General features: G+C 37.2%; 1 protein-coding gene across 5 annotated transcripts in view; it reads right to left on the reverse strand.

Moving 5' to 3' along the window:
- Positions 1 to 172: 172 nt before the first annotated feature.
- SCUBE2 (signal peptide, CUB domain and EGF like domain containing 2) overlaps positions 173 to 24,943 on the reverse strand; it is a 64,662-nt gene continuing 39,891 nt past the window's right edge. For 3 of the 5 annotated variants that reach the window (XM_039350232.1, XM_039350231.1, XM_039350235.1), the window contains 6 exons: positions 21,404 to 21,571; positions 20,341 to 20,502; positions 14,451 to 14,648; positions 12,627 to 12,779; positions 10,838 to 10,917; positions 6,807 to 9,778 (listed from right to left, as the gene is read on the reverse strand). In XM_039350232.1, the coding sequence (XP_039206166.1) occupies positions 9,626 to 9,778; positions 10,838 to 10,917; positions 12,627 to 12,779; positions 14,451 to 14,648; positions 20,341 to 20,502; positions 21,404 to 21,571 (914 nt within the window). In that variant the 3' untranslated portion in view covers positions 6,807 to 9,625. Of the gene's footprint in view, positions 284 to 6,806; positions 9,779 to 10,837; positions 10,918 to 12,626; positions 12,780 to 14,450; positions 14,649 to 20,340; positions 20,503 to 21,403; positions 21,572 to 24,943 lie in introns of those variants that run through there. The other 2 variants (XM_039350234.1, XM_039350233.1) reach the window with 2 other exon arrangements.

A 24,943-nucleotide genomic window follows, 5' to 3' on the forward strand; every position in this document is an offset into this window, starting at 1 on the left:
GAACAAGATAGCTAATCCTGTCATCTCTCAGCATTCAATCCTATGGAACATAGCTGTCCTGCATTTCTTCTTGAGAAGCAGCTATCCAGAGCACATGTGGGCAATCTCCCACCCATACCTTATCCAGAGAGGTTTGAAGGAACCTGTCTTCTCCCCAGTTCTCTGGTCTTTGCCACAGTCATCAGCTCCACCTTCATGAAGATATCTTTATTTCACCATGCATCCTCTGGAAGCCCTCAACTGAGGCATCCCAGATGAATTGTGTGACAATCTCTTGTTACTCCTGAGAAGCATAAATATTCTCATTACATATTCTAGGGATTGTAGTCGATCACAAAGAGTTCAAGCTATGGAACGTTTATCTGTGCAATGACTGATATAATTAGCAATATATAACAAAGTAGATGACCAAATAATGGTGCAAAATGTCTATAAATGACAGGAGTGTTTTCTGTTTATTTAGCAAATAGATAAGAAGAAAAGCAACATGTAGCAGAAACAATCCAGGAAAAGGATGAATTCTGAGGAGGGGAAGGGAAGTATGTTTCCTTGATTAAGATGGTTATCATTTGTAACTGCAGTGCCCTTCTGTCCAAAATCTGGACTACAATTATTTGCAACTTTTCAAATCCATCATGGATTTTTAACCATATCTTCCCACAATCTTTGCATAACTTCAAGCTATCTGCTCTGTTTAAGTGCTGAGTTTTTAAAATTATACTTATTTATTAAATGTATGCCACCCATTTTGCCATCAAATGAATCTACCCAACTTACAAGATAAAAATAATAATATAAAACATTAAAAGGGTAAATATTAACAAAATTAATAAAGATAGCTAAGCAAGGAACCAATTTCCAATGGGGGGATGTGGAGGTGGAGTCTTAATCTCTAACCACCTCCTATATAGGACAACCTCAATGGGACCCCAGGTCAAACAGCAAAACCAGGTTTTAATGCCTTTCCAGAAGGCCAAGAGGGTGGGGGCGGATATCACCTTGAGGGGCACAATGTTCCAGCGGGTGGAAGCCATGGCAGAAAAGGCTTTTCTCCTGCCAGCTGAATATGAGCCATGGTGGCGCAGTTGTTAGAATGCCGTATTGCAGGCTAATTCTACTCACTGCTAGCAGTTTAATCCTCACTGTCTCAGGGTTGAACCTTCCATCCTTCCAAGATCAGTAAATTGAGGACCCAGATTGTTGGGGGAAATATGCTGACTCTGCGAACCACTTAAAAAGAGCTGCAAAGCACTATGAAGTGGTATGTAAGTCTAAGTGTTATTGCTAATTACTTGCATTCCATGCTTCTAACTGTCTGCTATATAGATTCGCTGTTTCCTCTTTTAATTTAGACTATATCTGTCTAAATTAAATTACACCAGATGTACCAGATCCTTTAAGCATAGTGATGCTATGGATGTTATGATAAGATGCAATAAAGTACTACTGATTTGTATGTGTGTTTATTTCCAAGAAGGATTCCTCAAACTTGCTTTTTACATTGAATTACAGTTAGCATGCAGTTTTGAAACAAGTTCACTGTGTAATGGGATAGACTGCCTCATTAGAATTAAAGATAAATTTTTCAGCAGGGAATGAAGAGTGTCTTTGAAAATGTTTCTTCCTAAAATATACATTGCTATCTAGAGAGAAAAATAAAATGTGTGCAACAGATTTTGAATCCTAATGGAGAATGACTTAAAATCATATACATTTTTAAGGCTGTGCAACTATGATTTTGTAGTTAGGAAAAAAAAAATCAGGTGGCACTTCCAGTCACCCTCTTATGGCTGCTATTGTTACTTTATTAAAAGTAATCTGATCCTGAACAATAACCCTGAATGTATAGCTTAGTAATTTCAACCCAGAAGCTATTTTTCCTGTTTGTTTTTTCTCCTTGTAGAACAGTCAGTTGTTAGTTGATGAATTATTTATAAACAAATTCTGGAGAAAGAAGCAACCTGTTTTTCCCCTTGGGAGATGTTTGGCACTTACTCCATTTTTGAAATAAAGATGCTTTAGTTTGTTTCTTTCATCTCTAGACTAAAGAGGAACAAATCTTTCCTTTCAGCAATTATGCCATTTTGTCTAAAGAAAGTGCTGTGGTAGAAACCTTGAACTTGCTAATAGAAACTCTGATTCAAGCAGATATGATGACTATATGAAACAAGCATCTAGAACAGTGGTTCTCAACCTGTGGGTCGGGACCCCATTTGGGGTCGAACGACCATTTCACGGGGGTCGCCAAACAAGGCTGTCCGCCATTTTTTCCCCTTTTCTTTGGCCACGCCCCTGGCACCCGGTGATGTATAAGTGGTTGGGGGGTCACCACAACATGGGGAACTGTATTATGGGGTTGCAGCATTAGAAAGGTTGAGAACCACTGATCTAGAAAGACCTCTTGGCCCCAAGCCAAATATCTCAGATAAGGCAGTGTCAGGCTCTCTGAGCAAGGATTGCAGGGAAGTGAAGGCTGCCAGGGAAGTTGGGCTGGGGCTTCCTAGAAGAGGGAGGAGTCAATAAGTGGATAAGATGATGACCAAGCAAGCAGGATCTCTCTGCTTATCAAAGAAAGGGAAGAGAAAGCAAAGCAAATGAGAACAAATGCTGGAAGAAAGCACATTCTCCTAGGCCAGGGGTAGGCAACCTTGTCTCTTTTATGACTTGTGGACTTCAATTCCCAGAATTCCTGAGCCAGCATGGCTGGGAGTTGAAGTCCACGAGTCATAAAAGAGACAAGGTTGCCTATCCTTGGCCTAGGCATTAGAGAGAAAAGAAAAAGCAGGATCTAGGAACTCTTACTGGAATAGGTCTCCAGATTATAGCGTCCTAGATCTGATCTTGATTTTAAAAAGTACATTTTTTCTGAACTAGGTAAGAAAATCAAATATTGATGTTATATTTAATAAAAAATACTGCCCGCTCATTAGACAAAATGCAATGTCTGGTTGGTTCCTTTTGGAGGAAAGCCATGTTTAATAAACGTCTGTTTAAGGACTGTTTACTTCATTTTTCACTCACTAGAGAATTTATAAAATGCTTCAGTGCTACAACCTCAAGTTAACTTATCTTCAATCAATACTTATGATGATCTGATTTGGAGCATGCCCTCTCTGTGGGAGCTTATGGGATGGGCAGATGTTCTTGGAAAAAGATGGTCCCTCAAGTAACCTGGTCCTATACCAGTGATGGCGAACCATTTAGAGACTGAGTGCCCAAACTGCAACTCAAAACCCACTTATTTATTGCCGGGTGCCAGGTGGGTGTGACCTACTGGGTGGGCATGGCTGTGGTTGTCATGGTAGACTAGATGGGAGTGGCCAAGGTGGGCGTGGTCACCTCGATGTTGCTCATGGGGAGAGACGCCAGTGGGGGCCAGGCAGGGTTGGGGGAGATCCAGGAGGGTCTCTGGCAGGTGGGGTGGTGGGTAGGAAGCTCGTCCTGTGGGGTGAGGCGAGGCAGGGTTGGGGTGCCATTATCTCAGGGCAAGACAAGGTAGGAGCCGGGGCAGCTGCTGCCTGACACCATCGGCCCCCGCACACAGAGGCCATCGAGCGCATGGGGGCCAACAGTGTCTCTCGGCAGCCACAGCCTGCCGGCCCCTCAACCGGTGCACTCTGGGGCTCCTCAGCCCACCACCAGCAGTTCAGAGAAGTGCCCACAGAGAGGGCTCTGAGTGCCGTCTCTGGCACGCATGCCATAGGTTTGCCACCGCTGTCCTATATTATGTGGGGCTTTAAAGGTAATAACTCTCACTTTTGAATTGCACCTGGAAGCTTATTGAAAGCCAGAACTGTTCACAGTGTTACATGGGCGTAATTAGATGCGCCCATAACTACCTATGTCACTGCATTCTGGACCAACTGAAGCTTCTAGATGGTTTTCTAGGGCAGCCTCCTGTATAGCACTTTGCAATAATTGGACAATTAAGACATGAGTGACCATAAGCAGATCCTCCTGGCCCAGTAATTGGCACAACTGGCACACAACACATAGTTTTTCCAATAATGTTATTAGATCATATTATGCAAATAAAACTTATACAACTACAAAATAAATATATTAAAAATTAAAATGTGCAGAAAAAAACAGAAAAGGAAACCTTTCCCTTCATCCCCAGGAAGTATAATCAACTTTACTATCTCTTAAAATAAATCCAAGCATACTTTCATTCCATATTTTGCCCCAATTTCTATAAACCTATGTCACAGCAAAAGTCCAGTAAAGGTGTACACAACACAGCTGTGCAAAGGCCCGTCTTGGCCAGAGCCATCACCTGCGCTTTGAGCAGAAACACTGCATCCTGAAGAACTTCCAGATTTTACTTTTTTAGTGAAAATTTGACAATAAGAACCATAAATGCTCCTAGAAAATAAGAGAATAAAGAGAATGGTGGCATCTGTTTCCATGAGGAGGTGGTCCCCTCAGCCTTGAAGAGTCGATCACTGGGTGCAATGATCCTGGATAACTTTTGTCCAATCTCTAACCTTTTTCTGAAGGGGGTGTTTGGGCTTCAACTCCAGAGGATTTTGGATGCATTATATGGACCCCATTACAATCTGGGTTCACCTTAAAAGCATTTCGAAAATCATTCAAAATGAGGTTACTGTCCTAGGCCTTGGATTGGGTGGTTGCAGAATCCCATGGGTTAGGGGTTTTACTGGTCATGCATAGACTTCTGGTCAATTGTAAGTTTTTTCTATATATATAGTTTTTTCTCTTTTCCTCATAAGCCACTCAGTTATTAAGGAGTCAAGCAACCTTGAAGAAAATTAATCTCACTTGAACCTCTGATGCTTCTTCCAATAGCTTTTGCCTTGTTCTGCTGATTTTTAGGTAATGCCCACTAGAGTATCATTTTATTCCAAGCATATAAATTTGATATGTCATTTCAACAGAAAATACCATTTCTGGGCTCAAGATTTGGCTCCGATACCTTCAATGACATGAAGAGCAGCTTCTTCCCCACAAGCCGTCTGGCGAGTGGGAGTGGGAAGGAGACAGGCTCATTGCATTTTGTATCTTCATTAATTTCAACAAGTTTCCACAAACAGGAAGCAAATGATCCAGCCTCAAATTATTTGCCAACATGCTAATTTCACATAACAGTGCAACATATACTTGTAACTTGTAGCTAGTGAAAAAGGGATTGCAGGTGTGTCCATTAGAAACACTTAAAAAAATTATAGGAGAAAGCATAAAAGTATAAATCTGTTCTCATTTTTGCAGAAGCATTTTATCTCCATCTGGCCCCTCAGCCACTGAATCACAAATGCTTTTAAAACTCTCTCAAATTTTGGAAACAGTTATTTAATTCTGAGGAGCTTGAGAAGTGGAAATGCAGCCTACATTTTTATTTCTATTTTCCACTCTTTTTTCTGAAAAGCATTTGCTGTTACTGCAGGCTTTGTAAAAGGGCGGTGGGCGGGGGTTGAGGTAGTAACTTTACTATTCTTTTTGCAACATCATTTTGATGGCAAAGGTAAGTAAAAATTGGGTGATTCCCCTTTAACTTTCCACAAGTTGAAATAATAATTGGTGAATATCATTCTAACTTTTTTGGGAATGTTCTTTAGCAATAAAATAATATGAATTGGTTCCACATTAAAACAAATAACACTTTGTAACCTATGTATTTAAGCTGGAAATAAGAGGTTGCTTTTTTTGTGCCACTCTCTTGGCAATGAACTTTCAGTTCCTCTGACTTTCTTTCTGAAAAGAGCAACAGTTAACCAAATTTTAGGAAGAAATTCTATCCGATCACTCTTATTTATTTAGTCAGAAAATAAAACTTTAATAAGCAGTTTAGTGCTTCCCATGTCTATCACAACTGGTCTCCTTGGAAACAGGAAGTTAAAAACTTTATGAAGAGAACTATTTTAAATTTCTTTTAAGTAATTTCTATCACTAGTGCGTTTGTTGTGAAATGTACCGTTGCCAAGAATGACAGCAATTTATGAAGCCCTACTATTAACTAAGTCATTAATATTTTATCAGTGTGGAAATCTGCAGCGTTTTACGTATTTTTCTTGACCACTTGATCCTCACTGAAATGAAAGAAAGTTCTGTGGAAGTGTTTGCTTGAGTGCATTTAAGATTTTCCAAGTAACCTGGAGAAAAGTACTTTTGGTGTCTTTAATGGGAGTTTATCTATAAACATCACCTGTGATGTCCTACAGTTTCAACCACTATTAAACATACACTTATAGGGCTAGCTTTTAAGTCTGGCAAGTCAAATTTGTACCCCTTCTATCTAGAAGGAAGCAAAACACCAAGCAGACAGCCTTCTCACATTAATGAAATCACAAACAAGAGTGGGTCTGTCCATTATCTATAAATATGATGAGAAAAGCTGCATAACTGAATAATTCCAATTCAGGGCTTAGCTTATTCCTCTAGAACTGCCCAGACATTGGAAGATATTCCACAACAGAGTGGTAAAATAAGTATGGACTACACATTGAACTTTTAACTTTTCTGCTTTCAATGCTTAGTACTGTATAAATTACCTCTTAAATAAAGTGATACATGCAGACACAAAAAATGGACAGTTGTATATATGAAAAGCAGGTTGGCTAATAATATTCAAACTGACTATTATCAGTATTTCCAGGCTGTAACCTGATTAAATCTGAAAATAAATTAATTTGAGTGATAAAAGCAAATTGCTACTCCTGTGAACTTATTTGAATGATGGGATCAAAGGATTACGTATATTAGCTATATCATTCATATGTACAACTTTAAAAAAAATCAGAAGACCTGATATATAGACATAAAAAATGTTTATATTTTACACATCATCTTACATATCTCATTAATCAACATTTGGCAGCAAATAATACCAACAACAGAAATGGAATATTGGCAAAGTAATATCTACTTTCTATATTCCAATTAAATCTTCCAATGATTACAATCTGAATTAATTATCCATTAATGCTTTCAAGGATTGTTCAAATAGTTAAGTGTTTAGTTCTCACTGTCCATATAGAAGTCTTACATATAAAACCTTTGAAAGTCTGCTTTGAGTGGGGAAAGCTTTTCCCATTTTCCACTAAGAATAGCTGATAATATTACCATTTATAAAATAAAAAAGGAACTGTAACTCACTTCGCTTGTTAGTAAGCTTAATAAAGAAAATGAGTATAATACTGCAGAAACAGTATCAGAGATAGTTGCAAATATTTTGGAACAGAAGTCTGAGATAACGGGGAGGCGCCACCAAACTTTTAGTCCCACTGGAATAAAATGGCACATACTATATAAACAATTTTTACTGTTGCTTCTTTTAATTTTGCAGATATCTTTAAAAGCTGGGCAGCTTTTAAAGCTGTATATTGAGTAATTAAATTGAAGTGACATTCCCAGAGTGTTTTCAGTTTTTAGTCTGTGGTGTACAAAATATCTAGAGTAAAATTTTGATGACAGTTGAGTTGACTGATGAGCTAATGTTTAGCCTTTCAAAACAGTGAGTCATCTCTTTTACAGAAAGATCTTCATGACCTATAGCCAGAACATCCAAGTATCTTCCAGTCTGTTTGCTATTTCTTCAGAACTTGCAGTTTTCCCTCCTACAAATACATTTCTGAATTAATTTCTGAATCTATGAATTCCTTTAGACCCATAAGACATACTTGAAGTAAGGATGCTCAAAGATTAGAGAAGATATGGATGGATCTGGTTAGCTTTTGAAGGCTTCCAAATTTCAAACCAATCTTCAAGAAAAATTGGAACACTATAAGTATATTGATATGTAAGAATGGACCATCCAAATGGTACGCTTAGAATCTTATATTCCTATTTTAATATGTCTGAACCCTGTGTTTGTTCCAATACTGTAATTATCTTAGGTAAGCTGTCTACTGATTATGAGATGGCTGGAGGAACATTCTACACATTCATAGTACGAATAGCACTAAGCAACAATAACTGATGCAACATGCATTTGCCATCAGTTAATCTAGAATCATAGAATTAAAAAGTAATGTTCAAGAAGCTATTAAAGATCTCAGGCTAGGGCAAAGCAAAGGTTGAGTCACTGCTAGATGGGGGGGGGGAGGAAGTGGGATGTTGGTTATATGATGTTTTAGGAGTATTCCTTCTTTTTTCTCTTTTCTTTTTTACTTTTAATTGTAAGCTGCCCAGAGGTATTGGGAGGCGGGTGGCATATAAGTTGTATGTATATACATATATATATTTATGTGTAAACAAATAAATTATGGAATTAGAAGAAACTACGCAGATCATCTAGTCTGCAATATTAGGAAAGCCAATTAATAGTCTGGAATATGACAGATTCTCTTACATACTGGCCTCACCCTGATATTCACAATAACCTTTATTTTTGATATTCTGTGTAAGGAAAACTCTTGTTTTTTCTAATCAGAGAGCATTTTAACAGTGAATCTGAAGAAAAAGCCTTAAAAACTGCATTTAATTGCCAGATGAAACTGGCATCCTGTATTCATTCTATGTTTCTGCGTATGTATGGCTACACACTCTTTTTGAACACTACTCTGTTTTTTAAGCTGATTAAGGATAAAACAAAAGATACTGTTTATTTACAATTAAATGTGTACCACATACTGCCCTCTTGTGGAAAACAAGGAGATTATTACTTCCCATGTCACAAAATCAGCCATTAATTTATGGACAGTTGTGTGGCATATAAAAAAAGGAACACAGTTACATACAGCACTGAGAAACTAATTAAGGAAGGTGTGGAATAATGTAGATTGTCTTACAGAGCTTTTTTTCCTGCATATCATCATAACATAATCCTATCTGAGCCATACAAATTTACTGCATTTTCTTTAATTAAATTATCCTTTTAAAGGTAATTTTTAAATATAAGCTTAACAAATTTATACAGTGAAATGTCATAATCAATACATATCTTTGCCCTCTTACATGAACAAGAGAATTATGCCTTCCCCCCATCACCTACACATAGTTTTTATTCACTTAGCATTGGAATGTCTGAGAACATAAATATTCACTCTTCATCCAGGGTAACTCAAATGTTAAATATTGAATTGGCTACAAGAATATTGAGAAATAAAGGATTCTGTACAAAAGAATGACTATCATTCTCACTTTAAAATCCACTTGAAAGTAGTTTTCCACTTGAAAAAACTACTGTACTATTTCTTTTTAATTAAAAAGCAGAAGACTCACATCATGCTTTGGTTTGTTTTGAAATCACACTTTGAAAACCAATCTTTTCTCATATCACATTGACATTTAAGCCTGTGTTGTCTTCATCATCTCTGAAATTCCAAAGTGGACTGCTTGGACATTTCCAAAATGATGGACTCAACTCTTTTAAACTGCTGCCATCATGAAATTTTAAAATTAAAATATTCACATTAATCATGATTAGTTATCACTGCATCACTTCCAAGACAATTGCACAACTTTTCTAAAATAGACAGTCATCCAGTGGGTTATGAGACAAGAGAAAAACCTCCATGGACTGAAATAATTACATTTTTAATTTAAAATATACATGTTGTATACAATTGGCTTGTCAGTTTTTTCCAGACTGCCCTATAAAAAAGAATATAACAGAAGCCTGTACAATTAAGAATTCTTAAAGTTTTTTTAAAAAATGTAATATACATTATTTGTAAGGTCTCAAAAATCTGGAGACCTTAGAACGCAACAGTCGAATGAAAGATCTTGGAAACATTTCCCTAGATTCTTGTGCTGTATACTTAAAGTAATTCTGTGGGTGGGCTAAGACATCAAACAATGCCTTTATCAGCTTCTTATCCTGAAAGAATAAGGTCAATATTTTTAATCATTTGATGATGACTTGAAATAAACAATAAGACAAAAGCATAATTTAATATAGTAAATTAAAAGTCAGAAAAGGACTTTTAGCCAGGTGATGCCCTGTTACTTTTATTTATGTCAAATTTAGATCCTGCCTTTTGTTTAGAAGCCCAAGCCAGTATGGATGGAATCCTAAGGCATAGGTTGGGGAAGAGAGAATGTGCAATGTTAAGATCAAAGTTTTCTATTGTCTTTACCACTTCATAAGCTGGAAACAGTACTTTTTACTCTGAAATTTTCCACTCCCTCCGTAACTATATACAGATAGTCCTCGGCTTACAACAGTTCATTTAGTGACCGTATGAAGTTACAATGGGATTGAAAAAAGTAACTCATGACCATTTTTCACACTTACAACCATTGCAGCATCCTTTTGGGCACAGGATCAGAATTCGGACCCTTGGCAACTGGTATGTATTTATAATGGTTGCGGTGTCCCGTGGTCATGTGATTCCCCTTCTGACAAGCAAAGTCAATGGGGAAGCCCGGTTCACTTAACAAAAGTATTACTAATTTAATAAATGCATGACTGATTTAACAACTATGGTAAGAAAAATCGTAAAATAGAGCAAAACTCACATTTAACAACTGTCTCTCTTAGCAAAAGGAAACTTAGGGCTCAGTTGTAGTCGTAAGTCAAGAACTACCTGTATAGTCTCAGGGCCACATGAATAAAGAAACCACTTTTGTTTTTTTGCTTCAAATTATAATGTACTTTTAATCAGCACTGCCTCAACTAGCTACTCAAGAATTCCAGAGTGTCAAGGCAATATATGTATAATATACAATAATTATAATAATAGTAACAGATAGCTCTTCTTGTTAGAAAGATATACCTACCTTCCTATGTTGGTACCCACTTCTCTCTGTCACAAGAATGTATTAATACAGTGCCAACTCATTGCACTTCACAGATCATGAGTAACAGCATAAATCTTTTGACTATGAAAAAGCTTAATTCCTATTTTCTTTCAGGCAAGGTTAGAAATAAGATTACCTTAAGGATCTCTTGGTGATTTTCTGATGCATAAAGTCTACCATCTCTGACTATATCTTCTATTAGCTCCTGATAATCCTCTATTAAGAATACACAAAGCAGCATTAATCTTGCTTACTTGTTAAAGAGTCAAAACTATTCTCTTTAGGCAAAAACAGATCATTTACATTTAAACATGTAAAGCAATTTAAAAGCATACCAGGGTTGTTATAGATTTTTTTGTAATGTACAATCAAAATTAGAGGCTTACTTCCATAATTTGAAGATTTAATATATTCCAAAATAATTTCAATAAGAGAACTATATAAAAAAACAGAAACAAAATTTTCCATAGTAAATGGTTGATACTACTATGTTCAAATCATGAGTATTCTTACAAACTCTACTTTGTATAACATTTCAACAACTTTTTTCCTTAATACTTACTGCATTAAAAATATCCACTATCAACATTCTTATTCTCCATTGTCTTTATATAATAAAACCATTACTCAATAGCTTTTGCAAGCGTGTGAGTTCCACAAATGTGTTTTCTTTATGGGAATTATATCAAGCTCAGTTCCAAAATTCTGGAACAAAGGCTGTCTCAGAAAACTGAGATCAGAAAGTTACCACTGATTATAGCAAAGCCAAATTTAGCTCTTTAAAAGAAACACATGTCAGGCATTTGGAGTTCATCATGCCCAAACCAGATTTGTTTGGGGATGGTCATTACCCTGAGGGAATTCCTGTTTAACTTGGAATAATGACCAGAGATCATATGGAGAGAAAGCTGCTAGTTCTCTTTGTCTCTGCCTGAAATATTGATTAGTCCCAAATTTAACTTCAAAGCAGAAAGTGTGAAACCACTGGAACAGTTATGAAAAAAGTAATTTCCCAGGGCTGAGTGAAAACATATGATAGCTCTTCCTAAATCTAAAAATATAATCTGAGCTACAACAGAGTAATCGAGGAATAGAGAAGTCATAATATTACACAGAACACATCTTGTAAAAAATGTATTACGTAAAATACAAAAACCAATGAAAGATTCATAACTTTTTCTGAAAACAGCTACAGCATATGCCTTACTATCATAGTCCTAAATACCGTAACAATTTCTCTGATCAGATACAGTTAATGCTACATCATTTTGTGCAGAAATGATGCATCCTGCCATAGCTGACTAGTAAGACGTGGCATGATTTAAGAAAACCATCTGTCAAGTCAAACACATTTTTTTCATAAAAGTTCTTTATTAAAGCCTTAAGCTGCATTAATGCAAACACTGCCATTTTCTATCCAGGAATTCTAATTCTGTATTCTCAGATAAACAAAATATACTTCCCCCAAATAAAGGAGACTATACAGTATATCTATATTCCAGGTTAACCTCTTTCAAGACTGACTTTCAATCTATAAAGATCGATGAACAGTTCAAACATCAGGTAACACAATGATTGCTAATATTTTCTAAACTATTTATCTTATGATTGGATTCATATATTGTGCTCAGACATGATTAATTCAATCATGGATTTGTTGACTTAGCCATAAACTACAATTTACAAACCACAGTGACTGGGATCACAATATATAGTAGGCCAAATCAGTAAATCACTTATGATTTAGCATGATCTGTGAGTACAGCAAGCAACAGTTTCGCATATTGGAAAGTTCAGGTGCTAAATAACTGCTCACTACCTATTCATCTTCTTGAGATCTTCTCTTTCTATCTTTTTCATTTATAGAAGTGCAGAAATATAAATAACAAAAATAAAATGCCCATATTTAAACTTTCTTGGCTTACCATCATAGGTTACATAAGGGACCTGGAATCCTTTTGCACTATTTCCTTCATTTGATTTGAACTGGATCCAGAGCTTTTTGGACCTGGAAGTGAAAGCTATAGGGCGTTCATAAGTTTGGCAGGTTTCATATGTGGTCACAGAATTGGAGGAAGCTGGCAAACAAAATGTACAAAGGCAGATATCAGAGTTATATTATGCATTATTTCCCATAAGGTCCTACTATTACCCCAATATTAGTTTTCCCCAAAGAAAGTTATCCTATCAGTTATCCTGTTGCCAAAGTCTCCTCTAGTGAAAAGCAGAAGATGACTGCTATTTGTAGTCACTATGTTTATCTACTGAAATCTGCTTTAGTAAAGTGTTTTCCTGATGCAACCAAGCTAAGAACTGAGTATTCTGGGACAGTAATCAAAGTAGAGTTATATGGTGCCAGAATAGTGGAGGCTGTTGTTTCAAAGGTGTTCGTTTTTCAATTTCATTATAATGTACACAATACTTGTCACTACTGCTCTCAACATAGTATGAAAGCATTTTGGTGCATTTTAAGCTACTGTCAAACTCTCCCCAACATTTCCAAAATAAGAGTTTTGTAGTCTGTTGTGGGAAAAGATCTAGGAAAGAATCTCCACAAAAATAAAAATAAAAATCATGTTTCACAACACATTACTACACTGTTCTCTGCAAACGGAAGCCTGGACGAGATTTGCAGCAAAAGGCTTTGTAAATGGAGGGAAGGGTGAAACATTAAAGCCTCCTTCCCCCCGTTTGCAAAGCCTTTTGCCATCTTTGCAAAAAGCCTTTGCCGCCAAGAACGGAGCCCCGGCTTGATGCGTGCATCACTCCTGGCCTTTGTTCTTGGCAGCGAAGGCCTTTTCTCAAGGCATTAGCTGCTGAGAATGCAGGCCAGGAGCGACGCTCATATCAAGTTGAGACTCTGTTTTTGGCGGCAAAGGCCTTTCCTCAAGGTCTTTGCTGCCAAGAACGCAGGCCGAAAGTGACGCATGCATCAAACCGGGACATGGTTCTCAACGGCAAAGGCCTTTCCTCAAGCACACTTTGTGTGAAGACTGGATGCCTGAAGTCCCACGAAATCACAGCCCCCAGAAGCTTCCAGTCTCGGCACCCAAAGAGTCAGATGCTTTGAAGTAGCAATGTCGCTAACCCAAAGCTTCCCATCAGTTTGCAAACATTTTGAGTACCGAGACTGGAAGCTTCTGGGGTCCATGATCTCGTGTGGCAGAAAGGCTGGAGAGGGGACAGCTCACTATATCTTCACAAAGTAAGTGGCCTGTCGTGACAGGATGAGGGGGAAGCAGTTGTGGGGAGCATAAGTTATCTCAGTGGGTCAAAGGAGGCCTTGGGAGGTCTGAAGCAGGTGGCCTGTTCCATCACTAGGCCCTCCATGGCCCCACCCTGACATACCTCATGTGCACTTAACAAACCGCGCATTCATTTAGGGAGCGATCACATTCAAGGTACACATTCACTCCTGTGAATCCTCGAGTTATGAATGGAATGGATTCGTAACTCAAGGACTACCTGTAGTGTTCAAAACTGTATAAAGGAGCTTTTCCCACCTACAAGGCATTAATATCATTTGTACCTCTTTCTCCCAATGAAAGCATTACTTTTATACCGAAGAGATCAGCCCAAGGAAAATAAAACAATAGAATTTCCAGACTTTGGGTCCATGCTCCTTTATTCACCTAAGCGTTAGTATATGCAAGCCTATAAACAGAGCGTAACTCTTTTAAGTTACTTTATATAGAGCTCCACCTGACACAGAAATCCAGAGAAACAAAATCTACTTAATTTTAACTTACAGCTTTTTCTCATCACCAAGTAGTCTCCACATTCATCTTCTATTGGTAAAAATATTTCTGGAACCACAATCAAAATACGGCGCTTAGGAGGTGGATTTATGGTCCAAGTGCACTCAATGTTTGCAGGATAATTTCCAGGATAGTTTGGGGACTCAATGTATCCAGTAAACTCTCCAAGCTCACCCCCACAATGTCTGTCTAAAAAAAGAAAGGAATCTATTATCCATATTATGGCCTATGAAAAAAAAAGTGGAGGGTGGGAGGGCAGGTGGAAGAAGAGAACCAATGCCACCAAACTCATCAAACACTGTAAACCAAACTTCAGCTTCTATATAGAAATCAAACATACAGTTTCTTAAGCAACTGTTAATATACAACTGCTTGCAATGATTCAAAATGAAATATGTTCACACATCACCCTATTTGTGGACCTGACATAGTCCAAGTTTGATAAAGATAACATACACAGTCCTTCCACATGACTATTTTACTGCACTTGATTATCCCATTGACACAATGGATTATATCAGTGGCATTTTGGTAGCCATATTCATAACTTTCATAGCTATGCTGATATTCATATCATATGTTCTATCTCCTCACTACAAGGGGGAAAAAAATCAATGCTTGCCAATTATTCCAAGCAACATGATTGTCTTTATATGCCTCCAAGCTGACCAAATATTGCAACCAATCCACAGACCTCTTCCTCATTACACATTTTATCTTGATATATTGTCTAGAATGACATCCTCCATCACCAACACAAAAATAACTAGCTAATGGTTTCCTTCTTCTGATCTTCTCTATGATTCACCTACACTCTCCATTTGTGGAGGCTGAGGAGAAACCATTACATGGCTTAGTTAAATGGTGACAGTACTGAGTATTAGTAATAGTAGTAAAGTTGGAAGGGACCTTGGAGGTCATCTAGTCCAACCCCCTGCTCAGGCAGGAAACCCTACACCATTTCGGACAAATGGCTGTCCAGTCTCTTCTTAAAAACTTCCAGTGTTGGAGCATTTACTGCTTCTGGAGGCAGGCTGTTCCACTTATTAATTGTTCTCACTGTCAGGAAGTTTCTCCTTAGTTCTAGGTTGCTTCTCTCCTTGATTAGTTTCCACCCGTTGCTTCTTGTCCTGCCTTCAGGTGCTTTGGAAAATAGCTTAATTCCCTCTTCTTTATGGCAGCCCCTGAGATATTGGAATACTGCTATCATGTCCCCCCTTGTCCTTCTCTTCGTTAAACTAGACAAACCCAATTCTAGCAACCGTTCCTTATATGTTTTAGCCTCCAGTCCCCTAATCATCTTTGTTGCTCTTCTCTGTACTCTTTCTAGAGTCTCAACATCTTTTTTACATCGTGGTGACCAAAACTGGATGCAGTATTCCAAGTGTGGCCTTACCAAGGCATTGAAGAGTGGTATTAATACTTCACGTGATCTTGATTCTATCCCTCTGTTAATGCAGCCTAGCACTGTGTTGGCCTTTTTGGCAGCTGCAGCACACTGCTGGCTCATATTTAGGTGATTGTCTACTAGGACTCCGAGGTCCCTCTCACAGTTACTACTATTGAGCATGGTGCCACCTATGCTGTACTTGTGCATTTGGTTTTTCTTGCCTAAATGTAGAACCTTGCTTTTTTCACCATTGAATTTCATTTTGTTAGTTAGTGCCCAGTGTTCAAGTCTGTCCAGATCCTTCTGTATCTTAAGCCTGTCTTCTGGAGTGTTGGCTATTCCTGCCAGCTTGGTGTCATCTGCAAATTTGATGAGTTCCCCATCTATCCCTTCATCCAAATCGTTGATGAAGATGTTGAAGAGTACTGGGCCCAGAACAGAGCCCTGGGCCACCCCACTACACACTTCCCTCCATATAGATGCAGTTCCATTGAGGACCACTCGCTGAGTACGGCCGATCAGCCAGCTACGGATCCATCTTGTGGTGATGCTGTCTAACCCACATTTTTCTATCTTATCAAGTAGTAGGTTGTGATCTACTTTATCAAATGCCTTACTGAAGTCCAAGTAAATTATGTCCACAGCATTCCTCTGAACCACTAATTTTGCCACTTGGTCAAAGAATGCAATAAGATTTGTCTGGCATGATCTATTTTTGACAAACCCATGTTGGCTTTTAGTAATGACTTTGTTTGCCTCTAGGTGTTCGTTGATTCGTTGTTTGATTATCTTTTCCAGGATCTTCCCAGGTATTGAGGTCAGGCTGATAGGTCTGTAATTTCCTGGATCCATTTTTTTTCCTTTTTTGAGGATGGGAACTACATCAGCTCTTTTCCAGTCCTCTGGTAGTTCCCCAGTGCTCCAGGATCTTTGAAAAATATAGTTAAGTGGTTCCGAGATCACATCTGCCAGTTCCTTGAGAATCTTGGGGTGTAATCCATCTGGTCCTGGTGATTTGAACTTGTCTAGGCTGGACAAGTGCTCACTTACCATTTTCTTGCCTATCTTAACTTGTGTTTCTAATCTGTTTTTTATGGTACTGCTATTGATAGGTTGGATTGTTTTTTCCCTTTGTGTAAAGACAGATGCAAAAAACGAGTTAAATAGTTCTGCTTTCTCCCTGTTGCTTGTCACCTTCTTGCCACTTCTACCCACTAATGGACCAATCATTTCCTTCACTTTTTTCTTGTTTTTTACATGTTGAAAGAAGCTTTTTTTGTTATTTTTGACTTTGGTCGCAAGCCTTAGTTCATTTTGAGCCTTGGCTTTCTTCACTTCATCTTTGCAGGCTCGGGCTATTTGCTGATATTCTGACTTAGTTATGTTCCCCTCTTTCCACTTTCTATACTTGTCCTTTTTATCTTTCAATTTGTCAGAGAGTTCTTTACGCAGCCATGCTGGTTTCTTTTGAGAGCTGTTGTTTTTCCTCTCTGTTGGTATTGTGCTAGACTGTGCTTTTATTATCTCATTTTTCAAAATTTCCCAAGCTTCTTGAGTTGTTTTCCCCTTGAGGATTCTCATCCATGGAATCCTTCCCAAGCCCACTCTAAGTTTATTGAAATTAGCTCTCTTGAAGTCCAAGACTCTAGTTTGACTGTGTTCTATTGCTTGTGTTTCTATAATGTTGAATTCTAATATTGCATGATCACTTCCTCCCAGGGTTCCTATGGCTTCAACACCTTCTATCATTTCATCTCTGTTAATGAGAATTAGATCCAAAATGGCTAATCCCCTAGTTCCCTTCTCTACTTTTTGGGAGACAAAGTTTCTGCTAGGTTTGCCAGGAACCTCTTTGATCTTCCACTTGGTGCGGAATTTGTCTCCCAGTTGATGTCAGAGTAGTTAAAGTCCCCCATTACTATTGTGATGTGCTTCCTATATACCTTAGTTAGCTGTTTCATCTGTTTCCTCTGTTTGGTTGGGTGGTCTGTAGTATACACCTATGGCAATGTCATTTCCCCCCCCCTTTTATATTGACCCAAATGCATTCAAGACAGTTTTTATCATTGTTGTGCTCTATTTCTGTGGAGATGTAGTTATTTCTTATATAGAGAGCAACTCCACCTCCTCTTTTATTTGGTCTGTTTCTTTTAAATAATTTAAATCCTCTAGCTGTGTGTTCCATGTGTGGGTTTCATCCCACCATGTTTCCGTAATGGCAACAATATCGTATCTGCCCTCATTAACCTGAATTTCTAGTTCACCCTATTAAAACTAATATGGTTGACTTGATAGAGGATCTGCAATTAAATTGGATAAAAATGAAGCCCTGTTAGATACCCTGGATCTTTTGGTACTTTCAGTACATTGGCCTTGGAATTGTTCAGATTGCTAGGTGGGATTAGGCTTTGAGACACTGTTCCTTTATGGCTATATCCAGAAGATTGTTTAACACTTATGCTGCTGATTGGTGACAGCTCTCCAAGGTAAACTAGATTAGGAAACTAAAATGATGCAGGCCAATTATAGGTTTACAGTAATAGAATCTTGCAAGTCTGAATGTTCTTCCCTCCTCTCTCCCTTTATTAGGGTCTTCCCTGAGATGTTTTCAGGTTATTGTTGTGTCCTGAACTTAGATTTATCTAACCTTTGTCTTGGTAGCAGCACTTCCTCTAGTCCCTCAAAATCATCATTTATGAGTGTAAGGCATTGGGTGGGATGTCTTTAGTACCCTGATGGTACCAATCTCTGATGCTCCTTACTTCTTAATTCCAAGGAATAATTGGTTCCTTTGACTATTGCCTAATTCAGTAATAGACTGTGTTTGTGTGTGTGGTAGGAACAGGCTGAAATGAAATCCAGACCCTGCAATATTAATTCTATACCAATGATTCCACATGGATTCCCAGTGGTTTACATATATCAATAAAATCATGAAACCACAAATAACCCACATTCCCATTAAACCTATAATAAATCTCTGTCATAACAACCAGCCCTGGCAACATTGGACACCATATGTTCTTTGGAACATTCCATTTTAACCACCTTTTTAAAAGCTCTTGGGAAATATATCTTTTGAATCTTTATGGAAGGCTGCCTAAGTATGGAGGACATGGTAAAAAAGAACATTTTCACGAGCTTCCCTTCCCAGACCTCACAGAAGTAACCAACAACATCCCAAATCTAGACATGTTCATTGGATGAATGGATACATTTCACTTGAAACAGAAAGCCCCTAAATTATCAAAATGTCGAACCATGTAGCACTTTAAAGATAATGACCAGCACTTTGAATTGTACTCAGATGTCAACCAAATCACTCCTACAACACAGTTAGTCTTCAATTTTAAAAAGCAAAAGATCGTACAACTTGACTATCTAAGGAACTCTTATTTCATTATGAATATGTCCAGCTATTAATCTCTATAGAAGAGGCCCTTTGCAGGTGGCTGTTGCTATCAAAGGCTAATCTTTCTGAGATGCAAGAGAGCCTTTTCTTGTACTGTTCTTCAATTATGGAGTACACATTCTTGGAAACTGAGTTTGGCTTCCATAAGTTCAGTATTGGGAAGAATACTGGAGATGCATCTCTTTTTTTTGCTAAGCTTTTAATCGTTAAATTATTATATATTAATGTTAAATTATGTATCAGCTTTAGTGTTAATTTAAACATGTCAAGTTTATGTTTTTGTTTTAATTTTGCTAACAGCCTTTATCTAGAACAGAAAGGTGAGACGTATATGAAATGAAGTGAATGAGCCCTTTAGAAGATGGCTGGGATACACTGGCTCCCTACATTGGAATGAGGGAGACTGCTACATACTGTTGGCAGTGGGTAGAAGAGAATAAACAAAAGTCTTAGGAAGCAAGGCCTTAGGTACAGTTACAGAATTCTGAGTAGAAACCTTGATGAAACTGCTGGCAACTGTTCTTGTTTCCACTTATATAAGTTGCATTGAGATCGGTACCAAAGAAAACAACCAGGTCAAATACGCTGCATCCCAAGAGGGAGCAGAATCCAATATACTAAAGGAAGCCCTTGGAACACAGTATGAGTTTTTATGAGTTTCGTTTTATGAGTTAATGAGAAAAAGTGAAAGACAGCAATAACAGAGGATTAAGTACTGGATGCCTAGGAGCATTAGTGAAGATTCTCACACTAAAGACACCTCATATTAATTGAAACAGTAGTAGAGCAGCTAAACTTTTTAGAGAATACGTTTATACTAAAACTGAATCTATTCCTCTGGTATTAGCCTGCCTTGACTCCTTGGCAGAATATAAGCTGCAATTCCCCCAAGGAAAGAAATCTCATGTGATTTGCTATATATAGAAATGTTACCACAGCAACTCAAGAAGGAACTATGGCACAGGATTCTTCAACGATGTGGAAAAAAAAAAGTCAACTGAACTGAATATAAGCAGGGCAAGTTGTACTGATCTCCTGAATTCTAAAATTTACTGTTCTTACTTAGCACCAATCTTCACCTTTGCAATGCAATATGTTTGTGGATCCATCAAAATCAGTAGTTGTGTTTCCAGGACATGAAATACAGTACTTTTGTCCAAACTCCGGTTGATACGTTCCACTTGGGCAGCGGATACAACGATGCGTAGTTGTATTGTAAAAGTGTCCAGGTGAGCACTGCACTATAAATGAAAATAAGAAATCAGCTAGGACTAATATTTTGAAAACTTATGGCATAATTTCATCTTAAATTCATTTAACTATTTTTCTGAAAATAAATTTATACAAGTTGATATGCTTATAACCCTGTATAAATAAAAGCTTGTAAGATTTCCATAGTATATCTGCAAATTGGTATAAAAACATAGATTTTACACTATAAAAAGCATAAAGCATAGATTTTCATAATTGTGTTTATTACATAATAGATGCATATAACATTTATGACACAAGAAGGCACACAAGTGAAAAATATATTCAATTTCGTGCGAAAACAAAAAATCGTTATAGGAAGCTCACTATTTGAAATGGCACTGAGATTAAATGTGCCTTGCTTGATTGGAGGATATGCCAATTATTTCTTGCCTAAAAAATTATTTTTGATCTAATGCAGGGTGCAAAACGATATTCCAGGGGGTGCAAAAACTTGAGTTTTCAAAATTATAGTGTACATGCATAATTTGTTGCCGTTATTTCGAACTTTTGTAAGGGGTGCGAGAATATATCAGAAGCGTTCTAGGGGTGCAAGGTATAGAAAAGGTTGGGAGCCGTTGGTCTAATGTAAGATATTTTAAACTAGGTGTTCTTATATTCTGGATGGTGAAAAAGTATTCCTGTAGGTAGTAAAGTATTGTCTATCTTAGCTGGGGAGGGAGGGTTATGGGAAGCTGGCAAGGAAGGTCACAAATGGCAATCGTGACTGGTACAACTCATTCATCATCACTTCAGATGGTTGTTGAACGAATGGTTGTCATTCAAGAACAACCTATATAGAAATTCAGATCAGATCAGAGGGAGGGAGAGATGAAAATTTAGGACTGAAATAAATGATGGTTTAATGTTTTGAAATCTTGCCATTCTTACCTCTAGTCTCACAATCCTGAAACATTGTTGCACTGGTAAATTTTGTCATCAGACCTCCTCCACATGTAAAACAAGATGTCCGACCTGGTTCAGGCTGGTATGTCCCAGAAGGGCATGAAAGACAGGGCTTAAATCCGTCAGCTGAATATTCACCCGGTGAACACTGTCCTGCGGAGTAGAAAGAAGGGTAACAGGGCAGATATAAAAATCTGAAGCAAAATGAGTTTAAAATGATGTCTACATGCAAGAATCAAATGCTAAACTTTTAATATTTGTTAAAACAAAATACAGAAAACAATTTTAAAAATTCCTGTCTCTGCTGTCTCAGTTCTAACACTTACATGTAACTTGATTCAGAGAAACCTATTTCTACAGTAAGAAAACAGTAGCTTCCATTGTACTATATTACCAGTCTCTTTTTCTGATAATAGGTTTTTAATAGGCTTGCTTTTTTATTAGAAAATTAGCAATAACAATAGCACTTAGTCTTATATGCCACTTCATAGTGCTTCACAGCCCTCTTTAAGCAGTTTACAGTGTCAGCATATGGCCCCCACCAATCTGGGTCCTCATTTTACTGACCTCAGAAGGATGGAAGGCTGAATCAACCTTGAGCAGATCAGGATCGAACTGCTGGCAATCAACAGTTAGCATGCAATACTGCTTTCTAACCACTATGCCACCAGGACTCTTGTATTCAAGTGTAATGCACCTAACTAAACTATTACTAATTGAGAATTGGTTCTGAAGTTTGCTAAGTGCTGAAGAATCATTCTGTTTATTAAAAATTCGTATGTGATACTGCAGCAAAAAGGGATTTATTACCCTTGCACAAATACAATGGATTAACTTTTACAAACTGGAGCTATAGCAAGAAGTGTCCTGCTTTCATAACAGAGTTGTGATTCAGTTGCTTCCTCTCCTGCTCCAGCTGTCTGCTAAAGAAAGAGCTTATATTCAAATTAATAGGCTTGTATATATCCATCTTGCAATTCTAGTAAAATTATTAGAGATTAATGGCTTGAAAGAGAGAAAGTATTCTTGTACATAGATAATATAGTACTATAATATGTTATCTAATCAGTAAGATTAAGAAACAAAATGTTTTATTTTAGTTAAATTGCAAACAAATAGCATAGTTTAGTCATTGTGTCCTGGGTCAAACATTTATTCATTCCTACCTTATATGAGTTGCCTTCCTTTATCTGTCTTAAAGTATACAATTCAGAAAAACCAAGCAAAGCTGCAAAATAGGACCCCAACCCAATAAAAATTGTGGGAGTTGTAATCTCAACACATCTGGAGAAGACAAGGTCAGGAAAAGCTGCAAGAGGCATAACAGCTTAATTTTCAATGCTCATCCCTACCAGTTATCTATATAAAAATGGCATGCCGTTTTTTAAGAGAAAAGGAATTATAAATTTTCATGTACCTCCCAATATTCTACCCATCTCTATTTTATGAAGTAATAAGCCCCTTTAGTTTATATGCTGAATTAACAGATAATAAAGAATAGGAGGGTTATCCTTTGTTTGAAGATATTTTAACAATGCCTGGTTCTGCTTATGCTTTATTTCCACAGACCTTGTCTTGAAAACCCATTCACTTTCAGTTCAGTTGAAGGACATTTGCAAGGCAGAAATGACAGTGAAACTATACTCAAAATGTTTTAATAATACATACAAATGCAGGCCATATTGTAAATAGACAATTACATCAAATTCCTATCCCTGGTCTTTAATATCTCTGCTTCTGAACTGTTTTGATGCTCAGATATTATAAAAACAGAGCTAATCTACTAGAACTGATTATATTCATGTTGCCTATAGATTCTCCACATGAATCTGAGTGATGTATCTCCCAATTTTGCAGTAAGCAGATTGCAAAGACAAAACAAGTGATTAAACTGCTTTGTAAGACAATGGATTACTGCTGAAATTGTTTGGCTATACTGTGGAGTTCTTAACTTTTAAAGAGAGGTTAAATCTGTTAGCTTGTGGTTTACAGCTTCAATAAATCACTTCACCAAATGGCTGTTTTTGTTAAGAGGGACTAAATTGGCCTTGGCTTCATTTCAGATTATTTAAGTTTGCCGGGGGGGGGGGGGGGGGGGGGGGGGGGGGGGGGAGAGAGGCGAGAGAGAGGCACTAACTGTTCTTGATCAGGGATGAGGATTTTGTTTACAGCTAATGAGCTGTGTTTAATAGGGAAAACGGCCTAGGCTTATGAATAAAGCAGCAGAAGGAACCATATGCACTCTTTGCAGCAGTGAAGGAAGAAAATGACGTGATAGACACTGAGCCATTAGTCATGACACGAGAGACATGAAGAAAGCATTTCTTTCCCAACACTCTCTTTTTTGAGCTTGGAAGTAACTAAGATATTACATTATATGCAAATCTAAGTTATTTTCCCCAGATGGTGATATTTAATTTGAATCATAGGCTATGCCACTTTCCTTTATCAATAGGCCAACCTAATTGCAGATTAGCCATACCAGTTACCAAACTATGTTTATGGTATCAAACAACACATCATCCACACTTCTTGATTGAAAACTGATAGTTTAAATGTAGAATATGGGTATTTTACAAAATGTTCAGTGTTGATATTTTATTGCGCACTATGCAGGGATTTGTAAATCAAAAGTATAAAATTCATAATAAAATCAAACAAAAAGCCCATTTTTTCTGTACTTGAAAAAAAAATAGAGAATGAGTTGTATCGTGGATCAAAATATTAAGCCAAAATATTTAATCAGAAATATTAAGGGATAGAACATTTTGGGGTCACGTATTAAGAATTGCAGTTCTATTCTACATTGAGGTCTCCTTTATCAAAGAAATTTAGTATGCCAGGAAAAAAGAATATTGTATTAAAATCTAATATATTACTGCAATGGAGATACATTACAATACATTAAAAACAAAGATTGAAGGAAGGTATATTAGATCTTTGCAGTTCTATTTTTCCATCAAGACTTATCCAGAACCTGTGTTACTTATATCCATTAGTATTAAATATTTTCATTATATAATGGATGTGAAGAAAGAGCTGGTTGCAAATATTCTGTATCCCTTTTTCAGTAGTTAAGCAATGTCAGCTAGCATATTTATTTTCTCTATGTAGCCATCAGAGAAGCATTTGTTCATTCAGGAAAATAACCCATCACATAAAAGCCTTGGGAAAGGTTCATAGCCCTAGAAAAGGTAGGAAAGGAATATGCACAGATTCACTTCCACCTATGTCAAGAACAGATCCTGTATGAGAATCTGGACAGCGCTACCTGTTAGAGTAAGTAATATTAGATAAAATGAATTGAAGGAATATTAGGCTAAATAAAAAATAATGAAAATTAGATTAAATGATATCTAGAGCATTTTCTAGAAGTAAAACAGCTGTATTTAAAAATATTTTTCCCCAGAATATTCGTTCCAGAATCATCCTGTACTTCTGTAGTTCCAATACTTTTTCCCATCTTACATGACATTAAATTATATTCACAGAAATGGCTTTAAAGTATAACTAATTTAGCTCTTT

Source organism: Crotalus tigris, unplaced genomic scaffold, assembly GCF_016545835.1.
Source record: "Crotalus tigris isolate CLP2741 ecotype Arizona unplaced genomic scaffold, ASM1654583v1 scf7180000018308.1980950, whole genome shotgun sequence".
Classification (NCBI taxonomy): Eukaryota; Metazoa; Chordata; class Lepidosauria; order Squamata; family Viperidae; genus Crotalus; species Crotalus tigris.